We start from the raw sequence: 15,757 nt of genomic DNA on the forward strand, positions 1-15,757 counted from the left end.
ATTTCCGCAGACCCTTCGTGGGGATCTCTTCTCCGCCTACACCGGTGTAGAATACCAGAACAATGTGTAGTACCCTGGGTAACAAAGACGGATCGAGGGGCAGATGAACCGGGCTACGTACCACCATACCCAAGTATAAAATTAAATTATACTATAAGTTCGCTCGCCTAACATTTTCTTTTTATTAAAATATATAAGACCTGCCCATCTAAATTCTATCACAGATGAATTTTACATAGGAGAAGTTTTTCAGTGCTAAATGGACACGGGTCACGTGGTGCTGAGCACGCATCTCGGCCGTCCAAACGTCTTTCGGACGGCCCAGATCTGTTTGGGCTTAAGGGGGTGTTTTGATAATTTTACAGTTAAAAATTATCCAAACAGATTTGGACCGTCCAAAACACATTTGGACGGCAGAGATGGTGCTCAAACCACGTGGCTTGTACCCATCCGGCACTGAAAATTTTCTCTTTGCATAGAGAGATGTAAACACTACCTTCTATTGCTTTTCTTTTTAAAATAGAGAAAAGAGATACGCATGCACAATATTGTATCCCCATATATATTTAGCAGTATCTTCGCAGTTTGTATTGGCATAATTGATATCAGTCTTCCAAAGATGTTGAAAAGAAATTATCTTTGCAATTTGTATGGGTAGAATTGATACAATAATCCTTGTAGATGTTCAAAATCAATAAGTTTATAATGCTTGCTTGCCCACCCGTCACGCAAATTGAGCGCCCATCGCTGGTGGGTAACAATCGCGCATTAAAATAAAACAAACCATCCAGTACTCTAAATTCGTGACATTGACATGACATAATGACATGCATGAAAAGCTATAGCTAGAACAACTACCTGCCCAGCTAGCTAATCAAATTACTACACTAGCCTAAAAAGAAAAAAACTTATGGTTTGAAACTGGATGGGGTGGCGTCTACCCAGCCCGGTACCCCCTCCTTGTGGCTCCGCACCACTACTTGTTACCCTTGGCCCGTTGAAAAATAAGTTCAAAATGCGATTTCTGGCCAAAATTTTTTTAAAGAAAAAATAACTTGTAAACCAAACCAGGTTTTTAGGGTTTGGCTCGCAAGTTTAGTGTAGAAGAGGGAGGAGAGAGAGATATGGATGCTCTAAGGCGGAACCTCAAAAATGACACTTGTAGCATATCCCAAAATAAAGGGGAAGATGCTCTCCTTCAGACCAACAATATAGAACCAGTCTATCCACACAGACAAAAGTGTACAGATTGTGCACAGATTTTTTTGTGGGACTCACCACGGGTCCCACAAAAATGATCCGAGCTGTTCATTAAATATAAAACACATTTTCAAGGGTCCCTATGAAAAATCAGCTCAATCCTATACATATAAGTTCTCAACCCCATTATCTAACTTTTCATTGAGATTTCCAGAAAATGAAAAGTTAAATAATTAGATCGGGCACCTATAAGTATCGTATTAAGCTGATTTTTCTTAGAGACCATTGAAAAAATGTTTTACATTCAATGAACAGCTCGAATCGGTTATGTGAGACCTGTGGTGGGCCCCACAAAATAATTTGTGCACAATCTGTGCATGTAATATATGTGTGGACACAATATATGATGAAAGTGAAACTTTCCCAATTGTTTACCGTTGACGTCATTTTCTTGATCCCAACAAGAATTGGTTAAACAAAGGGAAACCTTCAACGTTACCCCAAATGAAAAAAGTTTCGATTTTACAAGGAGATACAGTGAAAGATAAACTACTCTAACCCCTCCGAGTGCGTGCTGCAGTGATTAATCGACTTGTCGGTGGAGCTTATCATCTTAAGGTCGTAGGATCGAGCCCCTCGATAACGATTTGTCTGTAGGGCCACCTCACCTCCCGCAAACGCGTGGAAAATACTGTGGTAGGGGCTGAAGAGATTAGTCCGTTTTATTGGGACCCTCTTCATTAAAAAAGGAAGAAGAAGATATATAATACTACTCCATACGTATGCAACAACGGTGAAAGAAATCAAACTAGTAGTTAACGTTATTGGGAACATGTTTGAATGATTGAGTCCTATATTGGATAAATCGAAAAAGGCAATACCTTAATTACTATACAATTAGATAACTCATTACTTATAAGGCTTAGCCTTTTAAGTAGATATGAGTCAATCAATGTATATTTGGTCCAGGTGATATGGTATAAACCCCGGGATAAACCCAGCGGATTGGACCTACGCGCGCATGGAGAACCTCAGGCAGATCAAACTCGCATGACACACATATACATTAGCTATTTGGCAGCCTACTTTATAAATTTTGCATTTTTGCAATTTAAGCTTTTTGGAACCGGTTATGGAATAAATTCTGCCAAAATAAATGACCTGGAGTTAACGCAAAATCGAATAATCACATATAGAGATCAAAGCTTTTTAGATTGCGATTATACTAACTCAACATTTTCACAAACTCTATCTTACACATATCTGTTTGGCTAAGATTTTTGGTTACTTTGAAATATAATTGTATGCGAGCATGCCAGAAAAAACTTGTCATTATCCTTTTTTGTTTATTAAACTTCTAAAAGCCAAACTTAATTAGGTGATTATGATGTCGGTTTAACTAACTCAATGAAGAGGATTTTCCTTTAAAGTATTGAAACAAAACATGCAACAATTCATGAGAAATTCAGCAACCAAAAAGAAACAAGATACCTTGATAAAATCAAAACAATTTGCTTTCCAAATGATTCTCCAACTTCGAAACAACAAGAACAGATTATAACGTGGTGACGACTACAAACTACTCCTAACTACTTCGAACTAAGTCTAAGTCCTAAATTACTGCCTAAGAACAAACCAAACATAACAAAGCTATTTGTTGATGATTTGTTCAGGTTTCCTTCTACAATTTCTTCAATTTATAGGCAAGCTCTTGGGTCTTCTTAACTGCTTCCAATCTCCCCCCCAAACTGACTTCGAAGTCATTCTTACTTTTGAATTCAAGCTTTCCTTCCGAAGTTCTTCAGCATTTACTTGAACCCATTTAGTAGTGGACCAGTCCCTCCATGATCTCCACTCTCTTTGATCATATCGTGGTTGAGTTGGGAAGTTTTCATGTCCCTTTTCAAACTCTCCCTTGATCGTGCCCATAAAGCTTAACTGCTCCACTCACGTATTTAAAGGGATTGAAACGATAACGTTTGCTTCCCTTCGCTTCGAACTGGGTAGTTACTCCTCTCCTTCATTTTTTGAGTGACATCTAGTAGTAATATCATTCCCTTCAACTGTCCATCAAAACGACACTGGATTAGTCAGAATGACACCGTCCTTTTAAACGTGTGATCCAGTGTATTCACTCTTTACATACTCTATTCAATGCAATGTAAATAGCCACTTGTTCCTTTCTGATTGGGGCAATAATTTTCAATCTATATCCGCAACCCAGAATCCAAAAAATAATTGACCTCCAAACACCCACATACCAAATAGGGGAATTGTAACACATCCAAAACCAAAACTCATGGTTTTGGAAGAACTATCAATAGAGAGTAAATTAGTGTTCTACAATGTATAAGGAGATGTATAAACAACATACTTTTGAAGTTAATTTTGTCGTGTACTCCTTTAACGGCCCTGTTTAGTAATTACGGTGTATCAACATTTTTTTTTAATCGACAAAGAAAATTTTATTAATCATAAATGCTAAAAAAATTAAATCTAATACAATAAAAAATAAATGCATGAGAGAGCTTCAAAAAATATCTGTACGTTATTCGCAAAAACACAACTTAGCCTCACGTTTTGTTTTATTTTATTCAACAAAACATGCAATATGGCGAGATGCCAACTAGATAAAAGTACAGCAGCTAACAGCTACCCAAAAAAAATTCAACCTTTTAGTAAAACAATCTTTAAAATAGCTTTTGGTGAAGTTAATGTCCCAAATAGTCTTTAATTGCCCAAACACTAAAAGGATGTGAGCTCATCTAATACTTTAGCAGCTCCAAATGAAAATAAAAAATTAACCAAAGTTCTACTTTAAAACAATTTCAGTTTTGAGACAATAAATCAAACAAGTGATAGTTAAATTAAACTCATATTTCAGCATTACTTAATCTACGTTTTTAGAAGCACATACATTATATGAGTTAATTTATCAGTGCGCTAGTGAATATTTCTTAAGATTCTTATTTTTTTAGTACTTCTTTCTTGATTTACGAGACATGTCATTTTCTCATAATACATGCATCACCTTTATTCGAACTTGTGTTTGCTGGTTGAATCCGTTCGATCAATTTGTTATACCACTAAATTAAGTTTTTTGAAGCTCATTAATTAAGCTCTCAAATTAAATTGAACATACTCATTTAGATTACGGTGTTCAAAAGATTCAAGCTACTAGAGATCGGTTCTGTCAAAGCTCTTTTGAAATCGGTTCTCTTGTCATGATAAACAAACCGAGCTTGACTAGCCAGTTTGGCTTTCGTGCTAAACAAATAAATTTTTTAAACCAAGTAAAACTCTCCACTTCCTGGCTCGTTCGGATAGTCCTAAATTTTGTAATATAGATTACGGTACTATTATACCCTTAATCCAAATAGGCATGTATTCCAGAACTTACATGTGATGTGCGAGGATTGAAAGATTCTTCCAGTAAGCTGATTAAGCACATACGGAGCACTTATATTAAACTAAAATTCTTGTGTTTATCTGGGTAAGTGGGATATCGATATGCTGCCTAATTATTTGGTTTACCAACCAAACGAATAGAAAATTGACCTGACACCCCCTTAACATGTATAGTTTTCAAATTGAAATTGATGTCCCCCTGAAATAACCAATTCATACAATCCTCACCACAACCCTCTCTCTCTCTCTCTCTCTCTCTCTCTCTCTCTCTCTCTCTCTCTCTCTCTCTCTCTCTCTCTCTCTCTCTCTCTCTCTCTCCATGTCATGTCAATGTTAACCATCTCTCTCTCTCTCTCTCTCTCTCTCTCTCTCTCCATGTCATGTCAATGTTGACAACATGTCGTCGGGTTGCATGTTTTGTTACTATCTTCACCAAAGTAGAAAGAAAAAGAACTACTACATCCCCATATATATACAATACAAAATCAAGAAAAGAGAGAACGTTACTAGTCATACAAATAGACACACACTCTCTCTCTCTCTCCCTCAAATTAGTTAACATGGCTTCCCCTGCAGCCTTCAATGTCTGTCGCAAAATTTCCCCAACTGATGAATCAGCTCCCACCGCACTATTTCCGACGCCAATCCGGCCATCCCCTCGCCGGACTCGCTCTCTCTTCTCTTATTCACCTCTACGATCATCGCCTTTGGGCGACGATACTCCTTTATTTGCACCTAGCACCCCTCTCTGTTTCGCGGGAATTCCCTTTTCTTGGGAAAGTCTCCCGGGAATTCCCAAGAAACAGGTTCCCAAGAAGAAGGATTATTTCCCATCATTACCATTGCCGCCTGCTCGCACTCCGAAAAATTCCCCCAAGAAATCCAATTTACTACAAAGAAACTCCGAGAGGAGCTCCGAGAAGGATCCATTTTTCAAGGCAATGGTTGAGTGTTCCAAGGATGTTCGTGACGCAGATTTGTACCCACTTGGCAATATTCTCAAGGGATCAAGGGTACCTCGGACATTAAGCGGCCGATTCGGATTTATAAGCGAAAAAGCTTCCTGCAAGAGGAGCTGTGCAGTCTCAGAGTCCATCATTTTCATTCCCCGGCCGGGATGTTAACAACGCGGGCGATCTCGCAAACTCCGGCTGACCAAGTCCTATAGATAAGTGTACGTTCATCTGGACAAATTACGTAGTGCCTATGGGGCACCACACGTCGTGGCGGTGTGTATAAACTCCAGGCTCTTTCTCTACCACACATTGATCCTAGACTTAAGGTTGAGTATGTGAACCTCACACTAATGTGTAGTGAAAAAGGGACTTGTGACACCACGTGGTGGTGGTCCAGGGTTAGACACTAAATAATCTCTCGTTTTAGATGTTTCAAGTTGTAGCTTTCCATATTCGAGCCATGCTCCTTGCTTTAGTTGCACTCTCTTGTTGGCTAGTTCTAGGTGCACATATCCCATGCATGTTTAAACTTTAGAGCACTTCTAGGTGCACAAATCCCGTGTACACATCTCGGATGTTTTGGTCATTTTTATGTACTGTAGGACCGAAAAATTATATTATGCCGCAAGGGCATAGCCACGTGGTGCCCCCAGGGCTTTCTGCACCACACATTTCAGTGACCCACACTGAAATATGTGGTGCAGAAAGTCCCGGGGCACCACGTGGCTATGCCCCGGGGACATGGAATAATCTCTCTGCAGGACCCCACATGTTATGATGATTTGTATTTGAATCTGTGCTCATTGTTTAGTTTTTAAGTTTTTTGTGTTAAAGTGTTACTATGATCATGGCAGAGAGGTAAGATTGTTATTCACAAGTAGGGGTTAGACTACGTGTATATCTTAATTTTCAAATAGGACTTGGGGTAGCTGCAGTGCTCAACAGCTCTATTGTTCTCGTAATCGAGCGCAACAATATAAGTCAAACCATTCATTTTATAGAACTTTTCGAGCAAAATTATGCTTCAGAAAGTCAAGTTGACCAGAGTATACCTGTAGCCACGCGATATGTCTTTTCAACTTGATTTATTACAAGATTGATCTAATCGATGTGTTATGCAATGAACGTACAGACTGTTTTTTAGCACAGTAGTCCAAGGCATAACACCTACAGGTGTCCCTGCGCTGAGGAAAGCCCTTTCGCACTAGGTGAGCCTTGGCGCAACAGTGAGGTTGCTACATTTTCATTTGAACAGTCATGGGTTCACGAATCGAAAACAGCCAATTTCCACGGTGGCAAGGCTGTGTAAATCCCAACCCCAATGGGTTGGCCAAGCGGTCGGACTTAGGGGTTTGCTCATTCCTAAAGTCTCAAGAGTTCGAAATCTTTCAAATGTTATAAACTCTTTTGAGGCCAGTTTATACACAGTTTTACTCTGGTTTTCATTGAGACCCCCACAAGTGGTCGGTAAGATTGATCCCCCAAAAATAATTGAAGTGCGTGAACTGGCCAAGACCCCTAAGTTCTTAGATCTTATAAAAAAAAAAGAGAGAGAAGGCTTCATACACTACTATTAGTGTTTGATTGTTTAAGTATATGCATATTAAGTTGTCGGACAGAACTGTAGTGTACCTTTAGAGCATCTTCAATTCATCTCTAAAATTCTAAATGGAGAATGAATGTGATATACTGATGAGAGATTTTGTAAAAAATTTCCCTCTTTTCTTTTTACTTTTTGTACTTTTTGAAAGAATTTTGGAGGAACTTATCGTTCTCTTTAGAGTGAGGAGAGATGCTCTTACAAACACAATCTACTAAAAGTAGATCATCCTTCGAGTATTGCATGTGGTGTTTTATGGCATTATTATGGGTGTAGTGTACAAAACCATATGTGAGAGACAAGGTTTGGGCCCCAATGGAAAAAAACAAGCATAATATTAATTTCAGGCCATTTTTTGGGTTTCTGTTAGGGCTATGTTTGGTAACAAAAGATAATGACTTGCCATTATAATTGATAACGCCGAGAAGCTTTCGAACATAGGACTTAATACAGCACAAACCTCTAAGTGCCGAGCCTAGCTAGACCACTGGGCCAAACCTTTGGGATTTTGGTTATTTGCATCTACATAAGAAAAAAATATCCCAAAGCATGACACTTTCTTTTCAAGTAGAGTGTTCTCCTTTTATTTTTTATTTTTTATCTCCTCTTTTCTTTGCAAGTCGGTCAAAAAGCCATAAGAATTGTATTGGTTGATGAAATATACGCTTTATTGGCTATAAGAGTTGTTGATGGATTAATACATTCTTTTTGCTTAGAAAAAAAAGAGTTGTTGAACGGAAAGGAAACTGAAAAGGGAACAAATGAAAGAAATGAAATACCTAAAATCTAGTCTTTTCAATTACCGTTTTTAAAGTCAATTTTCGTTGACCCCTCCCCTTAGTGCTACCATCTCCAGAACTATGTTGGGCATAACTTTTCCAATAAAAAGAAAGAATCTGGTCAACATCAAGGTTGTGAAAACTATATGACATTGCAAATGGTGAATTTCACTGTGAGATCCACACGTTGTACGAAATGTGTATTCGTAATTGTGTTTGGAATGTGTGGACGTAAAAAAATGTTATGTAAAAAATATAGCAGTTAAAAGTGAAAACAAAAATTGCTCTTTCTGTTGTGTCATGGATTTGTGTTTTACAAAGTTTAGACGTTGAGTGTGCAAGCAATGGAGTGGTAGTCTAGTGCTAGACATCATTTACTTCGATGCATTTTACTGAAGTTCAGACCTCATTAACTATCCTAACTTTCATCGAGCAAAAAAGAAGAAGTTGAGTATGCAAACATTTGTAATGAGAGACTACAAAATGGAGTACCAACTATATTGCGATTGGGACCGAACAACAAATAATTTGACTGGGAGAGTGGGAGGACCAGCTTTGTTAAAGTGTCAATCAACAATGAATGTATACCCTTGCACCAAGGACTCTGCTTATTTAGTTTCCTCTGGTACTTTCTTTGAGTGGATGACCTTTCTCAATTCAATCATTAATGAACTGTTTCTCCAAAAAAGTGTAAAAATCAAATGGCTAGAGTCACGGGCGGGTTAGGACTGGATTGCTATTCAAATTTGTATCAAGACTTTAAAGCCTCAATCTGACTTCTAATAGAACGAAAGTGCACGGCCTAAGGGTAAAACTATGAGGTGGTTCGTGGTTTGCCTTAACGAAAAGGACTTAAAAATTTCCTTACCGTTGTTAGAAAATGGAAGAAAAAGTAGAACAAGGCTTAAAACAGAATTAAAGGGACTTCATTAAGGGTTTAACAAAGTCTGGATACAGGAAAACAAAGCATCAACTAGGCATGGCTAGTGTGATGAAAGATAAAGACATTTGCTGGAAATGTAAAGATAATTGAAATGTAATTTGGATAAGCCGTGGGCTTGTTGGTCGTGGACCTTTGCCAAGGCCTTCAACTCTGGTATTTATAGGCAGAAGTTCCAGGCCTTAAGCTGCTTGAGTTGCTTCCACAGGCCTTCATACATGGCTGCTAAGTGTCTTCCCGGTAAAGGCTTACGCTTGAGCTGCTTCTACTTCCTCCAATGATTGATTGCCACCTGTCCAAGCCTTGCTCCTCACTCCAATAAATCAGCTGAGGCCTGAAAGGCCTGAGAAAACTCTCATTTCCTGTACAAAAACTTGTAAAAGGGCAAAAGGAATTTTGGCTTTGCAGAATCTCCAGGCCCTATTCCTTGCTTCATACTCCAAGATTTTAGCAGCATGACTTGCTTTAGGCCTGAAATAAGCAATCAGCTTATTTCAGGCCTGAATTACCTTTTTTTCATGGGTATTGGCTCAAAGGAGAAACATGAGATTTTTTAAGGCTAAAGGTCGAAATTCTCTTGTAAAGAACAAGACTTTTCAGCTACTTTTTGACCTTGATTGGCCCTAAGGTGATTCCTTCTGCAAGAAGACTCAAGACAAAGAAAATCCTTGAAACTTGAACCCTCTTTCCCTGCAACAAAAGACCAAGCAGGCCTGGTTAATTAAGCTGTTTGTGGGCTGTTAGAGAAACCTTCTAGGCCTTTGAGCAGCTTGGGATGTCTCCATGCATGGCTGCCATGTGTCCCAAGCCTTCCTTCATACTGAAGGATGGTAGAGACTTAGGCCTTGAGCTGCTTGCAAGCAACTTACCTAGACCTACTAAGCAAGAACATTCTAGGCCTTTGAATTGCTTGTGAGCAGCTTAAGGCCTTTTCCTGCCAAATGAAGGCCATATGTGACTTTTTAAGAAGCAGGCCCATCCGTCACTTGGGCCTGAGCTTGAGGTGAATCATAGGCCTCCATCCTTTGTAAGCCTTGTGAGCCCAAACCTAGAGAAAAACCTAGGCTTTAACTTATTTGAACCTACTAAAAGGTCTTATTGTTTCTAAGAACTGGCCTAGGCTTGAATAAAATGCTCAAACCTAGTGGGTCGACCCAAGACTTTGGTCAGTCCTGGGCCCGAATTTGTGAAAGTAATATTTTGGGCATTAGTTTGTCCTAAGTCTTTGCAAACTCAATTGGCCCTTTTGCATTCAAACTGGCGCAATTCTGCAGGTAACCGATTTATAAGGCTTCTCAAGGCCTGAAACTACCTCCAAGGCCATTCTTCTGTTCTTTTCCTAATTTTGGCCAAAAATGGGTGTAAACATGAGCTCAACAAACAATTGGAACAAATGAGTTTGTTTCATCTGGATTTTTTTTTTTAGTGGGTGCATGGCCTTATTTATTTAGTAGTTTATTTCCTCAATCCCAAGTATTATCACAATGGTCAATGTCTGGAACTTACGTGTGTTCTTTCTCCTATATTCGAAACCTCCCATGTTGCTACCAAATCTTATTGAACCAGTTCATTCATTAATTGCGTCAAGCTAGTAGACGGTGAGATTGGTCCCGTAAGAATTACTCGAGGTGAGTGCCAACCAACCCGACACCACGACTCTAGGGTTGTGCAAATCGTGTTGTGTCAAGTCGGGTTTCATGTTGTATAGCCCTCGACACTAATCTAACCTGTTTAGCTAAATGTATCGAGAGTGCTGACCCTGATGGCCTACTATATAAACCATGTTTACCCGAACAAGACACGATGAAAACCATTAAACAAAAAAACTCTATTTACTTTCAATAACGTATCCTGTTTAGCTAAACGTGACGAGGGTGCTGACCCTGACGGACTACTATAAATCATGTTTACCCGAACAAGACAAGATAAACATGATCAAACAAAAAACTTTTTTACTTTCAAAATAACCGGTTTACACCTACTTAAATCCAAAGGTTGACCCTTACTAGAACTCTAGATCCCACAATGAATGCTTTGTGATAGCCGTATGATATAGGAGTACTAGTGCTTGTCTGTGCCTACGGCACTACGCACCTCGGTTTGGAATTGCCCATGCCTACGGCAATTGCTAGCTAATGGCTCAAACATTAGTGTGTAGTATGTGATCCTCTTCTTAGTGGCACGAAAGAGAAAAGAACTATCAATTTACTTATGGAATTCCAATAAATACCAAGTAAAAGGTTAAAACCAAGTAGCACATCAGTTAGTACTCTGCATCAACGAAATCAGAAAAAATCTAAGTACACCAGCCAGTGCTCTGCATTTAACAACATAAGAGCAGATATAAGCACATCAGTCAGTACTCTGCATAATAAGGGAATACTTACGAATCTGAAGTATCGTGATTCAGCCCTAGCAAAAGATGAAAAAAAAAACCAATTTTATACCGTGATCGAGTGTTTGTCGGTGAGACTGAAAAATGAAATTGATTGCCAACGTTGGGAAAGATGGTTATGGAAATTGACAGTAAAGCAAAAGTTAATTCGATCCCCATCATAGACTCTAGCATTCTACTTGCTGACGTATTGCACCTCACCAACAATGCAAATAATTCGATCCCCATCATAGATATACCAAAAACATCATACATATACCAAAAACATAAAATGTGGAAAAGTAAGTAGTTTGCGAATAATTCAAATAGAGGCTGTTTGAATGTTTCTCTTATTGTGGCTGATATTGAATCGTCTCTATAAGAGTGTGTTGTGAGCTTGATCAGATGTAACGTGCAAATGAAATAAAAAATGAGGTTGAAATTAATATTTAGCAAGAAGTAAACTTGGTCAGACGGTGAATGTAGTAGGTGTGGACAGTATCAGTAAAGCTTTAGAGCAGCCTATGAGTGTAAGTGCGAGTAGTAGGCATGGACAGTGACTGTCAATGCTTAGTTGTAAGAATGCACCAATGGAATTGACCACCGCCTCACTGCCCGGCTGCCGACCAGTTCATCGTTTGACCACCTGACCGTTGCAAGAGAAAGTCACCCGTAGAATATGGGCACCTACTACTACGTGCAAGTAACTGCAACTTAATAATTATTTATTCAATGTCTTTGTATTATATTTTCTCCTTTTCATAACCTTCCACAAAAAAACTAACGCACAATCACATTCACAACAGTTCAATTGGAAGTGCATAAATTAAGGGAGAAAATCCACACACAACTTAGCGGGAATGTGAACTCCACTTGAATCACTTGATAAGTCGCCCGTAGCGCTGTTAGGTAACTAAATGACAGCTTTAGATTTTATACATCACTTTTTGTCCTGTTGATATGTTTTGGTCGTTTTGAACCTTTCCTCCACTATTTTCTGTTTTTCCTCGGGGCCTATTCTGCTTAATTGGCTGAAGAATACTTCATCATCAGTAAGTACTGATCAAAAAAATAATGCTGGTAGGTATTTTTTCCTTTGGGTTTTGCTTTTCGTCTACAATTTGCTGCTTATTTTGTTTTTGTTTTTTTCCAAAAGGGGTGGGAAGAAATGCTTGAATGGGAAAAAAGAGCCTATAATTGGGGAGTTTTGAATGATGTTTGGAATTTGAAGAGCCTCTGCAAACTTGTTTCCTTGCCCCGTGATGTAAAGTTACCAACAAAAATATCAACAAAAATATGGAAGATCTACTACAAATTTGTTTCCTTGCCCCTGATGTAAAGTTACCAACAAAAATATCAGGAAGCCCATAAATTTTTAAGATGTCTAAATGGAGTTCATTCTATTTCTACCATGCATTTTAACAAACACCTAGAATGCAATGAACATATGCCATGTGTGATTAATAAGGAACCAAAAACCAGTAATAATTGCAAACTTCAAAATAGAAAAGGGTACTAAACGAATAAAAAATCGAACTTACAAAGGTTGTTTGATATGTTGGCGATGAATCGGAGAAGGACTGCAATGGATGGAGGAGGCTAGGATGGACGACAAATTGGTGGTCGGGGCTGCTCAGAGACAAAGGAGGGTGGATAGAGAAAGTTGGGGGTTAGGAAGTGGGAGAGAGGACGATGGTGATGGAGGTAGTGCCGAGAGAGAGAGAGAGAGAGAGAGAGAGAGAGAGAGAGATTCTGGCGTAGAGGTTTCAAAAGACGAAGTACGATGAATACGTTTTGGGATGTGGTGGCTAGGCATGCATGGCAGTTGTGTAATTAGCTTTAAAAATGGGCTCTTTAATGAGATGAGGAGAATGCCTCTCAGCCCTTGGATCAAACCAATCCTAGCCACTCCAACAACTTGTCCCCACACCCTTCTGTTTTATAATAGAGATATGTTTTGGTCAACTGGACCGGATATATAATTGGCTTTTGTAAAGATTTTAGATTCTTGGAATTTATATCCTACTAGTAATAAACAAGGGAAATGATTTTCACTTTCCATTTTAAAATTTACAAATTTTTTTTTATCTTTATTCACATGAATTTACTATGTTGCCTTTGTATGTATGAAAAAAGTGTAATGAAAAAAGGACAACATAGTAAATTCATGTGTATGGAGACAAAAAAGAGAGAGTATGGATTGTAAAAAGAGGAGTGTGACAATCACTTCTCATAAACAAATAAGAGTAATGTTATATATAGGTCTTAGGGTGCGTTCTTGTAAACGTTTGGGTAATTTTACTTTTCGTAAATTTTTGTTGAGTTTTTTGTCGTAATATTTGAGATTAATCATTCGTTTCGACGAGAGGTGCTTCGTTTGCTCCGATATAAGAGATAATGCCCCAAGCGTAGGGCTTAATACATCAGTTGAAGCATGATAATCCGGAAATCCGGGATCGTACCCAAGGGAATAATTATATGGCTTGGTCGGATTTGTAGATGCAAGTAAGGGCTTTCGGCCTTTAGACAACCAACTTTGTTTTACTTTAAACGGTGGAAATAAAAGGCTAAATTAAAAACGAATTAACTAGAAAAAAGATAGGCTAGGTCCAGGAATTATTAACACCCAAGACTCGAGCTAAATCACACTCTTCACCCAATTATACAATTTAAGATACTTGATTATAGTTTTCAAATCGGAAGATAAAATGATTTGAGAACCAAGCTAGCTCTAGAATTCATTTGGCAAATACCTCGAGCGACAGAGCTCTAAGCATCATGTGTAGTGGGTAGGCGATGCTCCCACCTACACATGATCAAAGAGGTTAACACATCGGTAATTTGTCAAACAAACCCGAACCCCACATCAATTTTCAAATCAAAGTTTAAAGCTTTATTGGGTGCAAAATGTAATTTTCGCCCGAGCCATGAGAAGCTAATTATCCCATGACCTAACCCTTGAAACTACTCACCCATATCTAGAGAGATAAGAGCAAGCAAAAATCTATTTAACATAATGAAATAACAAGACTTGAAATAAACTAGAGATTAAGATAGATAAGGAGAAAATAAACAACTTTAATTAAAGAGACAATGTCAAAAATTAACAACTAAGGGCAGAAATTGAAATATTTAAAACTGAAAAATGAAGAACACTCAAGAACAATTTGAATTGCAAAGAAATCTAATCTAGATCTAGAAAATTGTACTACTTGAATCTATGCTACTTGTTTGTACAAAAAATGACATAAGCTTTTATATCCTGAAGATCCGCGCCTGGAATATTCCCAAGATGCTCAGAAAATTCGCTCTTAAGTCCCTCGGCATCGATGGCAACGGCCTTAGAGTGCTCTACTATGGGTCTCGGCATCGATGCAACACAATACATCCCATCGATGCCGAGGTGGTTAAGGGACTGGACCACTAAGAGGCTCGGCATCGATGGACCTTCTCCATTGACATCGATGCCGAGCTCAATAGCTCGATGCTTGGCCGTCATCCTCTACCTTGGCTGCCTGCCTCTTGCTCGGGCAATTCAGCTTCTGCTTGGGCAAATTAGCTTCTGCTTGGGCAAATCATCTTCTGCTCGGGCAAATCAGCTTCTGCTCGGGCAATGACATGCCTTACGCCTCGAAAACTCTCCTGTTTGGCGATTCACCTATAAAACAGAACTAGAACACTATACAAGCAAACAACGTTAACAATAACTAATTAGTAATTAAATTAAACTAAAACTAAACACTAGCGCACCCTACATTACATTCTCGAGTGCTTATCACACCCCCCAACTTAAGGTTTGCTAGTCCCTAGCGAACGAAATGCAGAAAATTAGAACATTAGCAACTATGCAATTCTTCCGAATTCACAACTTAGAACATGTTGAATTCTGTAACCTAGCAAGAGTTCAACAATCTAGCTTTTTATTTCATTTCTGCAACTCACATTTTCAGCATTCAATTAAACAGGCTAAGTATCAAGCAAGTTAAAGAGCAAGCTAAAAAGGTTTGTGTCCTCGAACAATGGGAGGATACGGGACACAAAACTTGCGAATTCAAACTAAACCATATCCACCGAAGAAGTGCTTGACAAACAGGCAACAGTGAACAAGAAATACTATGCCTCAAACAATGAAAGCACTTATTCAACAGAATTGAAAACTAGCTGATGATATTTGGATAACGAAAGGAAAGCATGCCATTAACTAATTATGCAACTATCAGACAGTCAATCAAAATGGAATCCATGCGCACAAAAGATCAACTAAGGTCTTTTTCAACTTGTAATGACCTTGGTTACAAAGAACGGGTTAGCAAAAATGGGCGACGGTCTATTACTAGCTTGGTTAACTACCCGAGTGACCTCCGCCAACATATGAAATGAACCAAGTCAAGGCCAAACCGGCCAAACCAATAAACCAACTACTAACTAACAATGTGCAAAGTTGTACTACGAAATGAAAATGCAACAAAACAAAATAAAAGGATAGGATAGTTGGCATGT

The 15,757-nt window shown here is 38.6% G+C and overlaps 1 protein-coding gene across 1 annotated transcript; it reads left to right on the forward strand.

The window, feature by feature from the left end:
• The first annotated feature begins 5,168 nt into the window (after positions 1-5,168).
• On the forward strand, positions 5,169-5,732 carry LOC131306988 (uncharacterized). The gene has a single exon (XM_058333421.1). The coding sequence runs from the start codon at positions 5,169-5,171 to the stop codon at positions 5,730-5,732; it is 564 nt and encodes a 187-aa protein (XP_058189404.1).
• Positions 5,733-15,757: the final 10,025 nt, after the last annotated feature.

This window comes from Rhododendron vialii, chromosome 11a (genome assembly GCF_030253575.1).
Source record: "Rhododendron vialii isolate Sample 1 chromosome 11a, ASM3025357v1".
Lineage (NCBI taxonomy): Eukaryota > Viridiplantae > Streptophyta > Magnoliopsida > Ericales > Ericaceae > Rhododendron > Rhododendron vialii.